Source organism: Brachycentrus maculatus, unplaced genomic scaffold (genome assembly GCF_059751285.1).
Source record: "Brachycentrus maculatus isolate JH-2025_06_01 unplaced genomic scaffold, ASM5975128v1 h1tg000405l, whole genome shotgun sequence".
Classification (NCBI taxonomy): domain Eukaryota; kingdom Metazoa; phylum Arthropoda; class Insecta; order Trichoptera; family Brachycentridae; genus Brachycentrus; species Brachycentrus maculatus.
In genome coordinates this window covers 927512-940082 of record NW_028281154.1, presented here as the reverse complement: position 1 = coordinate 940082, position 12571 = coordinate 927512, and the positions used below count along the sequence as shown (strand labels likewise).

At 33.0% G+C, this 12571-nt stretch overlaps 1 protein-coding gene across 1 annotated transcript in view; it reads left to right on the top strand.

Annotated features, from left to right (window-relative positions):
* The first annotated feature begins 204 nt into the window (after positions 1-204).
* Positions 205-12571, top strand: part of LOC148302859 (uncharacterized) — a 33783-nt gene continuing 21416 nt past the window's right edge. The window contains exon 1 of the mRNA XM_088270953.1: positions 205-1811. Within this exon, the coding sequence (XP_088127079.1) occupies positions 472-1797 (1326 nt within the window). The 5' untranslated portion in view covers positions 205-471 and the 3' untranslated portion in view covers positions 1798-1811. The remainder of the gene's footprint in view (positions 1812-12571) is intronic.

The window sequence follows — 12571 nt, the reverse complement described above, 5'->3', positions numbered from 1 at the left end:
TGTTACCCTCCTGTTCACACACACACAGTCATCGAATCGCGCGGGTTTTCATTCGCGTAATGAAAAAAATACCCCAATACACTTATTGTATTCCCCTTCCCTTGTCCATCCCTCCGTACTCCGTACAGGGTGCTGCCGCCCTACAACACACACTCACTTCTATTGAACACTCGGCACGCGCCAAGTCAATCCGCCTATTTCCGTTGCGCTTCGGCTACCTTCCTTATCACTCACCTTCCTCCGTGACTTCACCCGGCAGTGTTATCAGTACTCGAGGCACGGGTTGACGACCAGGACGAACCAAAAGCAATACTATTCAGTTCAGATCGCAGTATCCACTCTAGTGTTAGTGCACCTTTACGCGGCATTGTGTTGTGAAAATTCGTATTCGGGGAATGTGGCGGACATTCTGAGAATTCAAATTACCTGGTGACGCGGCGTTTTCAGCGAGTGAGTCCGATTCAAACTAAAATGGCCACACTCAGTGTCGTCGCTTTCAGGAACAACTCGCCTCACGGTAAAACTAACATCCTCCAGGAATCCATCAATAACACGGCGAACAAAGGCAACGTAAATAATGGTGATAAGCGTGAAATTATCATTTTGAAGAAAAAACCGCGATTGCTCCCGACTACCCTGAAGCCGACACCTCAGACTGTCTCCGTAGCGAGCTTGATTAACAACCAAAATAACATAATGCAAAATCCCGCTGTGAACTCGCCAAGAGGGAAGAAATGTACCAAAACCAAGGAGAACGCGGGGAGAGTTCACAATCCTCCTCCCATCGCGGTGGCGAGAAGAAACGCGCGGGAAAGGAATCGAGTGAAGCAAGTGAATAACGGTTTTGCCACATTGCGGCAGCACATACCGAATGAAATCGCGGAAATATACGAAAATGCAAATAACAACAGATCCGCGAATAAAAAACTCAGTAAAGTGGAAACATTAAGAATGGCCGTTGAATACATACGCAGTCTCGAGTGTTTACTTTCGATAGACGACAGTAGAGATTCTAAAGAAATTTGTAACAATCTCTCGATGTCTTCGTTTCCTTCACCCGCCTCGTCCGAATCGCTGCCGAACAGCTCATCATTCGACCAGAGCTACTACTCCTTGCAGTCCCCGATGCTGGAGGATGAAGAGGACTCCAACCCCCCCACTCCGCTGCCTCCAGTGAGCAACCATCACTACTCGAGGATTCCTGGAACCAATACGTTCCAATTGATCCCTGGACCCGCTCCTCTTCATCACTACGAAGACGATGAAAACATTCCCCTCACTCCCAACTCCGATCTCATTTCTCAGGAAGAGATGATGATCCACCAGAATTTGATGGATTCCAACATGGATTTCATTCAAGGTTCTGGACAGGAGTTTACAGTTATTCACCCTGATATGATGTCATCAGACTTCTATAGCGAGAGTTCTCTTTCACCGCACGAAGATTCTGATTACATAGACGTTAAATACGAACCAGTTATAGGTGTTAACAACGGACAACAGATGTTGTATTCCGATTCATTATTAGTTTCTAATTCACAAGTGCCTTTAATCTTAACTTCCAATACATTACCTAACAGACATCCTAAAATGCTTATAAATAATAGTTCTATGATTAAGGATGGTATAATATTGTCCTCACAACCAAATCTACACGAGAAAGTTATATATTCTAATGAATTGGACTTAAAACAAGAACCTGATGAAGTGAATCATAATTACCGAAGCAACATAGAAAGCAATGAAAATATGGATGACGTCATAAGTTGGTGGCAAGCAGAGAAGAATCAATCATAGCTGAGCTTTAATTGGTACGTATCAAAGTAACTGATTATATTACATTTAAATCATACATTTTCTAGAAATAATTCAATTTTATAACAAGCCATAAACAATTTTTCATCTATTTTACAATTTGTATGTAATGTTTTTCCGTTATCTCTACTTCTCAATTTCCGATTTCTTTCCTTACCTTTCATCTAAATCCTTTACAATGCACGATTTTTTCGGCGTTAGCATCATATTTTGAAATAAATATCCGTTGAAAATAAATCAAACAGATTTCATGAACATATGTTTGTATGTAAAAATAAAACTCAGTTTTAAATATAACTACCAAATCTTATCTATGTATTTTCTAAAAAGAAAATTTCCTCAAGGGGATACAACGCAACACGGAATTCAATCACCGACCGACCACCGTAAGGTAACATGTCTTTCCACGCCTGATCTGTGTGAATATATTGAAGAATGTATTATACATTGGTAAATTTTATTGGGAATATTTATAAATATTTTAACTCCCAACCTTTCAATAACTCTTTTCTTTTCAAAGCCATTTATGTAATTATTTCGAAGGAAAACTTATTTTTTGTTTGCAAAAACGGTGTTATAAAAAAAAATCAATTACGCAAAATGTTACCTGGATTTAGAGAAAAATTGTGACTTGGCGAATACTGGGCCTAATAAATGAGATTGACCTTTATTTTATTTTAGAAAATTAAAATATCTTCTGAAATAAAAGTTTGATCTCGAGTAAAGTGTCACGAGATAGATATTAGAACTACTATATTTCGCAAATAAGTAAAATACATAGTACGTAATTGGTCGAAATAAATGTATTACCATATATACATATTTTTAACAAGCTCTTAAGAGCTCCATATCGATAGCGTGCATTTCATTCTACGGCTCGTTCAGGGTCCGGTTCTACACCGTCCTATCTCGTGGCGGATCACCGCGAGGAAGGACTCTTCGATTTCTTTTGAGATAATTGAGTGACACATTCACTGAATTTCCCCTTCAATTACGTATATTCATCTTCCTCTTCCATCTGCCATCAATCAGATATTCACCGTGTGAACGTTTTTACACTTTTTGACCAACCTGTGAGCATACCGCATGAACATAGTATGTTCAATTCTTGTAAAATAAATATAATTTAATGCTCGGAACATTACTTCCTTTAGTAATGTCTGGATTACTTAGGTCAGTTTTTGAAAGTACCTATATGAAACGTATTGAATTTGATAAACAAAATTTTCCAAAAACCTACTACTTTGTTGTAGTATATGTATATATATATTTAAAAATCCTTTATATTTGATATGATTACATCAAACTCAATCAAATAGAAATACCAAATATCAAAAACCCTTTTTTATGCCCATACAAGTATATCTCTGACTCCTATAGTTATTACAGTATTCTTTATAAAATGCAGTGTACACCATACACAAGCGAGTACGAGTATTGGCTCGCAAACCGTAAAGCCTAGTCATTGCTCATTTTTCTCTCCTATTGTACATACCATTCCTTCAATTCCATTTCCTTTCTTATATAGCAGTAATGTCTTTTGCTCTGAGCTCTTTCACTCCCGTCATCTGCATTTCACCAAATTTATTTAAATTGACTGGTAACGTTGGATTTATATATACGAGTATAATCATGATCAAGTTAACATCGCGTCGATTCGATGATGTGCCCTAAGAAACACTAGGATGTTATGTTTATTTGATTTTGTAATATATCGACTCTCAAATTCATATTCAGCCATACAACATTTTATCAGTATCCCCAAAGAAATGGTCACAGACCACAAGACATATTTTTTGTAAAAAAAAAACAGTACAAACTGATATTTGTAAAAATGCATCGGATGCTCATTTTTATATAATATTCGGTAAAATGTTATAAATTTTATATTTTTTAAAGCTTTTTCAAACATTTACCCTGAAATTTTAAACGAGTTAAAACTAACATAATTCAGATGAAAATTATGAAATAGTATTTAAATTTAATATTTAATGTTTTCAGAGCTTATTTACTCATTTTCATCATTTTAGTAAACCATCAAATGTTTGATTTTTTTTAAATCCCTAAATTCATTGATATTTAATTATAATATTGTTCTTCTTCAACGTTATACTTTTATTTCACTGCACAGAAAAAAATAGGTATGTGGTTGATATTTCCCACAATACTTTAACCTGTTTAAGCTTTAATCTATACAAAATTAAAATGTATCTCTTGTAGGGAAGCATTTCCGTTTACTTAACATTTTACTTTAGTAATTGTTTCGAAGTCTGTCCGATAATAAACCAGCTTTTGCCTCATTATGAACACAGGTACATAAATAAATATTTTACACTTGGATGTTCATTTTTCACATACATTCTAGTATTTTATTTATTGCTTCGGCATTAACTTTGTGGTAAGACATGTTACAATGATTAAAGAAAACACTTGTTTTTTACCATTTGAGTTTTATTATAGACTACATGTTTCAGAAGTTAAACTTCCATCATTCAGGTCTGTAAAATAACTAAAATATAAAATATGAAATTGTTCTATAAATAAGGAGAGGGGAAAGAAACCCCTTCCCCTTACTTTCCCCTGTCCTTATTTATAGAACAATTTAATATTTAATATTTTAGTTATTTTACAGACCTGAATGATGGAAGTTTAACTTCTGAAACATGTAGTCTATAATAAAACTCAAGTGGTAAAAAACAAGTGTTTTCTTTAATCATTGTTACATTCTAGTATATTTTTATAGTGACATTAGCTATGCGTGATTTGTTTATTAATGCTTCAATTATTTATTCTTCACTTTAATTATATTTAAACAAGCTCCCGTTATTATTTTCTAATCTACAGCTTGTTATGGCCATTTCAATAAAAGAATACAGAGTTATTGTAAATTACACGAAAAGTCATTTTTTTAAATCCCCACATGTATCATAATATGTTGATATTTTAACAATGTTTGCATTATTTTGGCAACTTGTTCACTTCTTAGTAATATACTAGTATATCTATATCAAATTCAACTTTTACTGGCTAAATTTCACCATTTATTAAAATCTATAAAACAGGCGCCACAATAGGTTCTAATATATATATATATATTTTTTATATCTCACCAATAGATGTCTCTAGTGAAGTTCTAGTGATTCAAGAACAAGGTTTCTAAATTGGTTCATATATATAGAACTTCCAAGAATTTGAGTAGTGTGGTTGTCAATTATGGGTAGAATTGGTGAATGTTACACGTGTGTAAAGTGATCACTTAAACCAGCCTATGACGGTCGTCAGCCCCGTAAATGCCCAGACTTCCATATTCTTCTTCATCTTTGATGAGATGTCAAAAAATAATATGAAATAACTCCTGTAATTGGAGATAATCCAGATTTTGTGAACAAGTATTTGGACACACTCAAAATGTTGTAAATAGGTTCTAATATATACATCATGTTAAAGATATAAAAATCCTTTGCATTCGACAGTGTCCAATGCAAAGGATTTTTATCTAATTGTAAACTTTTATTGAACCAATATGATTCAGGTTTAATTATATTTAAAAGTAAAAGATAGTATATGTATATGTGTGTAGTTAAAATATGTATAAATTTACAGTTATTTAACTATCCACCTAAGTACAGAATAACGTTGAACGTGACATTCCTTTTACATTTTTACATATGTTGTGTGTGAGTGTGTGTATTTTTTATTAAGTGAATATTAAGTATTTTTTGTAAGTCATATTATGGACATGAGGGTGATTTATAGTATATCTCTCTATTTACCTGTCATTTTGTCTAGAACAAATTGCAATTCATCCTTTTTTCTAATATTTATATGTATATATATATATATATATATATATATATCCGCCTCCGTAGTGTAATGGTCAGCACGCTCGGCTACCGTTCTGGAGGTCCCGGGTTCGATTCCCAAAGGGGGTAAAATAAATATAAGTGATTTATTCACTGTAATATTTATTCAATACTACCATGGACTGGTACCTGAAGCGGAGGCCTGATCACCTTTCCTTCATGTGTAAACGATCAAGATAACACTGCGTTTATATGACACAGTGCCCTATGCATCATTGGGGTGCGGATAAGGGTTTTATTATTTATATATATATATATATATATATATATATATATATATATATATATATATATATATATATATATATATATATATATATATATATATATATATATATATATATATACATAAAAGTTGCCCTTTCACTAATGAAAAGAATGCTCACTTTCGTATGACTTTTTGTACAACATTGTATAACTCTCTACCCATAAATGTTCATAATTTAATTGACTCTCCCTTATTTCAATCAGCGTTCGGTTCCGACTAATAGCTTCCCCGGCCGGTGTCTTGTTTATGCAGTTTCCCGCATTTAATTCACAGTTAATTCGCAGTTAATTTACTGGAGTATATTATGCTTACTGCTTACTGCTGGTATAATTCAGGCTGTAGTTAGCAGTAGACTAAATTACTGCAAGGACCGGGAATTATCCGGCATTTAAGTGCGCGGGACATTAACATGTTTATCAGACGGTCTAAGTGACGTATTCGCTCGAACTACACAACACTGATCTCATGCACTTTGGAATCGCACATGACTTATAATTTTTCCTATTTCCTAATTAGTTTTTCTAACCTTTCATTCATGTGTTAACGATCAAAGTAACATTGCGTTTATATGAGCAGTGGCCTATGCACCATCGGGTGCGAATAAGGGTTGGAAGAAAAAGAAGTTTTTCTAATCAAATTATTGCTTAAAAATAGGTTGGAAGCGACAAATATCAAAGTGCATTTCGTTTGATAAAAACACAAAAATATGGATGTGTGTGAATTATAATTCAGGTTTACTGAAAAGTATGTCCTTTATTTAATTTTAAAATGTTAAACTAACTAAGAAATTTACTTTCACGTGGCTTACAGTAGGGATAGGTAGAGAGAATAGAACGCCACACCACTCCGTCTTCGCAAACATTATTCGCTTCTTTCACATTCGTGAAAGAAGCGAAGAATGTGTGTGTGTATATATATTTTTAGGGCGCTGTATCATATAAATGCAGTGTTATCTTGATCGTCAACATATGAAGAAAAGGTGATTGGCCTTCCGCTTCAAGTACCAGTCCATTGAAAAAATATTAGAGTGAAAAAAATCACTCATATTTATTTGGCCAGTACGGTAGTCGAGCGTGCTGATAATTATAGCATGCTAAGATGGTGTATCAAAGTAAAAACGCATTACCTCAGGCAGTGCCCTGTGCACCAACGGGCATCGGATTAGAAACATATAAGACGAATGGTTTCGTGATTCGGTTCCCGTGAGAAGAACGTTGGTATTCGCGATCTGTAATTCAGTGGCTCGCGGTGCGATAAAGAAGAAATGGCGGCTCGCCGACACGTTCCATCGGCGAATTACAAATAACACTGTAATGTTGCGTAATCAAATCGAGATATTTTAAAAGTGTTTAAAAAATAAATAAGTACGCGGCGTTTGCTGGGAATATATTTTGAAAAATATGCAAAAATTATGCGGGAACGTTCGGCAGATAACTTACTAATAACGATAAAATTTCCTGATACGGTTTTTCGAGAAATCTTATCACACTTTAAATAAATTAAATTTTCACCAATCGGGTAATGAGATAAAATATTTGTACATTCGATGAAATAAAGAATTTTTTCCTTATTTTTATTATCGTTTATCATGTACAGATAGCGTAAACGCCTCTTCGAGATATTTTTATACCATTCGAATTGCTAAAAGCGTTTGCATAAAATTTGTAATGAATGAGTTTAAAAGCAAATAAATAATTCATTTGTAAATACTTCAGAGATTAAAAATATAAAATTTAACCTACCAAACACTGCTCAAAATAAATTACTTTTAAATTTGCAAAGTATTTTTTAAAAATATTTATATGTTATAGGAAAATAAAACTCAAATTATGGTTGGTACAATAAAAAAAACTGAAAAAATATTTTCTGGAGTAGGTGAAATAATACGAAAAGTTTAAATCCTATTTTTTTTAAAGATATCAGCTCGATGGCTTCAAAAAATATATACAGATGGCGATAGGAACTCGCACGTAGTTATTTTCTTTTATTTTTACACGATACAAAATTAAGGTAAATTCAGTGGTTCAATCATTAGCAGAATAGTGAACTTCACACCCTAATTTCCTTCACAAAATAACTTCTTCTTTTATATTGAGATATCTTTAATTTGGAAAAATATACTCGATGTTTATTAAATTTATTCTCCTCCCTTGTAAAGTGGTTGGCTAATTTGGTTACTATGCTGAAGGTCCCGGGTTAGATTTCAAGGAGAGCCAAAATTTATAACAAATAATTTTTTAACGTAAATTTTTTAATGAATGTGTTTTTTTGTAACTGTTTATTATTAGTTTTACATCAAGTGAATTTTTATTCTAATGTTCATACATTATCGACCTTGTTCTGTTATTTTTTTATTTATTTAGCTTGAGAAAACTATTAACGTGAAATGTGTACAAACGTTTTTCATTATTTAGGCATAATTTAAATTGATTTTATTTATCAAAGTAATTTAAATAACAAAAGTTTCATTTTGAATTTGATTTCTGATGGGAACTAATAAAAAAATATAAATAAATGTAACAAATGTTGCACTTCAATGCGATGGTAAAATATATATTTTAAAAGTATTTATAAAGGGTTAAATTAGAAAGTTCTTTTACATCCTTTTTTAGATCAATTTTAAAATACGCTCCTTAGATTGCTTTTGCAACTTGGATAGAAAAAAATGTATTTTATACGCTGAAAGTTTTTTGCTGAATGATTAATATCACCGCATTGATAAGCACGTATAAAGGTCGAAAAAAGCTTGCATAATGCATCAGTAGGTACCTGAACATTTAATGTGGAGCTTTAGGCTCGAAGCATTAAGCTTGGTACCTACGAACTTTGAAACTCCTAACGGTTTTCTCTTTATAGTCGCGCACCGTGCCAAAATTAATTTCTTACCGATACGAAGTGCAATACAATAGGGTCGTGATTTTACGTGTTAGACATGAATTTAATTTTTTTGGTCAGAATAGTATAAAACATTTATTTAACAAATTGCGTATACATTTAAAAAATGTCTAAGCAAATACTCAAATTAGTAATATTTTATCAACCAAAGGACTTTTAATCCTTAGTTTCGAAAGTATTTTTTAAACTTTATTGTATAGTCTACAATTACGAATATTTGTAAGATATATTTTGAAAGTATGTAGGTACGTTTTAAAAAATTTAATAAAATTTTTATCTTATATATGCATTATACAAACATATATTAAATAATATATTTGTCCGTCTCTGTGGTGTAATGGTTAGCGTGTTTAGCTACCGTGCTGGAGGTATCGGGTTGGATTGCCAGGGGGGAAATAAATATTGGTGATTTTACACTCAATTGATTATTTAATATTACCCTTGACTGGTCCCAGCAGCTCAGGAGTGATCTCCTTTCCTTCATGTGTAAACGATCAAGATAACGCGGTATCAATACGATGCAGTTCCCTATGCAACATTGGGTGCAGATAAGAGTTAGAGAAAGAAGAATATCTTTGAAGTAATAATTCAACACAATATAATTTTGACGACGAAAGACTCATTCTGATTTTGAGAAACAATTTTTACAAAGTAATTATACTAAACATATCTTGCTTCAGATCATTAGACAAAGGTACCATTAATTCTACTGCAATTACTACTACCATCACGCCGTTTCCCGCAGGGTTAAGTAGAGAGGATGGAACGCCACACTCTTCTGTCCTGACATACACTCCTCGCCTCCTTCATATCCATACATCTAATCAAACATGCCTTCCGATTACGCAGACTTTTGACACCACTAGATTTTAGGTTCTGATAGATCTGATCTTGCCAAGTCTTTTTCGGCCGTCCTCGTTCTGTTCTCTCGCTCACATTCGACACATATATTTTCTTAATCATTCTCTCGGCATTCATTCGATTTTTTTCAATACCCTTTTAGTTGATGCATTACGTAAGATAAAAAAATTGGTCATAAAATAATTGCTAATAAAATAAGCTACGATTGAAATACCGACCTATAACATCTTTTCTTCGCAAAACGCAGAAACTATAAAAGATGTATTTCTTAAATCATTCCCCCCGTCGACTTTTAGCGACATTATTCTATATGCCTGTCTCGGTCGCTCTCGCAGGATAGTACGAATCTTGCGGTGTTTGCTTTTCAGTTGCGCGATCCACAGCCGGAAGGAATGAAAAGGCCCTAAACTGGTTGTTTTTCAGTTTCTATTGAAAGGTATGAACGATAATGCGTCGTCTGTGAGACCTTGGCTTAATACATCATCTCGAGGGCGATTGTACCTTTGAACCGATGTGAATTGAAGAATAAAAATAATATTTTTAAAGGATCCGAAATCAGCTGGCCAATCTTCATCTGTAGCATGTCTGACATTCAAATATATGGTCCTAAGTTTAAACCCTATAAGGACAAAATTATAATGTATTTTATCTACTGTTTTTTTACTAAAGGTGAAAACTGGGCCCTAATACCTGATCTCCATTATATTTGTAATTTTTTCATAGTTACCTGAGGTTTATAATATCAATTTACCTAGAAACTGTATCATTTTGAAATCATGATTGCTAGGAGATACCTTATTATCTGTATTACCTCTAACTTCTATGCGCACCCAATGGTGCATAGGGCACTGCATCATATAAACGCAGTGCTATCTTGAGCGTTAATATATGAAGGAAAGGTGATAAGCCTTCCACTTTAGGTACCTACCAGTCCAGGGTAATATTGGATAAATATTACAGTAAAGAAATCATTTGTTTTTATTTCACCTCCCCCTTGGGAATCGAACCCTGGATTAGTACGGTAGCCGAGCGAGCTGAAGATTACACTACGGAGGATTATATAATCGTATAAGTCATTATTTTTTTATATTTATCTAAAATTTATAACATTAATTAACCTAGAAACTGTATCATTTTAAAATCACAATTGCTAGGAGATACCTCAGTATCTGGATTAACCCTTAATATTTCAGGTCACGCTTTTTTTCTATACTATTATTTAATGTTTTTTTAAGTGTCAGTTAACTTTTTTTAAATACTGTTAATTATAAAAGCTTCATTTCCTTTCCAATATCCATTACTTTTTAAATACCTCTTGTGCAAAGAAAGCAACAATCCTTAAAGGGTGCCTACCTATCTGTCCACTTATCTTACACAACCCATTTTACCACAAGCCTTTGACGCAATAACCGAAAAAACTGACAAAAAAGTAAACGCATAAAAAAATCCATTTTTCATCATACTTTACGCTCAAAACCGCAGATTAGAATTCTTTACATTTTCATCCTAAAATTATCCTGACAACCCATCAGCCATCTTTATACTCAACTCTTTCATTTTTTACTCCGACATAATTCAATTAATCGATATGGCAAGCATGAATTGAAAATCTACCACAATTGACTGGTTTAATGTGTTTTATGAAAGACCCGTTTCTGCTTCAAGGCCCGGATTTCTTTGGTGGAACAGAAATACAGTTTTTTATTACCGGGCACAATTTACCGATTACTTCTCATGAAACTGTAAGACGATATAGAAGATCGCCTTGACGAATCACGCGGAAAAGATCTGACATCGATGGCACATTGTCCCTTGTAACCTACGCCGTATTGTGTAGTGTTAAATAAAAAAGAGGTACAAAACCAGTGAAATTTTACTTTTTTTAAAAATCACTGAACAATATACTTATCAAAATAAGAGGTGAAAAATATATATTTGTGATAGTAGTGATGTATATATTGATATTTCACATTTTGGTAATACTTTCCTTTATCGTTACTGTACGTTTTAAGGGTTTCCCTTTATTCAAATAAATTGTAATTAGTTCTTGAAGAAAAACATGAATCATAAAAATGCATATTTTCATTGATACATTGGGTTCAATGTACATTTTTAATAATAAGGTGGAAGCTGTAGGGATTAGATGTTTACAAATAATGTTTTTATGAATGTTAAAGAGTTTTAATATCACATCCAAAAATAATATTATTGAAAGTTCAATTCATTTGATCGTATATTAAAAATATTTAAGTGTTTTAAATATTTACAACATCTATATAATTATTACATAATACTTATATTCATTTTCATTCATTCAAATCTCAAAAATAATGTATCCAGTAACTCCTGATTGGAGATTGGAATTTGTGAACAAGCATCTCAACACCCTCAAAATGTTGTAAATACATTTATGTAACGTAGTAAAATATCGTTTCCGAACGTTGTAAATGCTGCGTAAATGAAGGTTTAAGAACATTTTAAAAATAAAATGAAGCTAAAAAAAATATATCCAATAGTTTGTGACTTCTGCGATAATTGTCTGGCTACCGTTAGCCATCACAATGGGTAATATCGAATTTCTTTGCTCGAAGCTTGACGGCGGATTTTGAAAAGGGATTCCCGAGGACCTTGATTAGGAATCTTGGGTGCTTTGCATCCAATTTAAACCCCCTCATTGAGCGAGCATTCTATACGCACTTAATTCTAAAAGGATTTTTTACTAGTTATTATAATCCTTACTTAGTCTCTTTGTCAAATTTTAAAATTCACGTCTTGTTAACACAATAATCGATCTTATTACCTTCACCTTATTTCAACGCTTTTTTCTACTCACTGAAAAAACTTTCGATACAAAAATATTCACTAATAC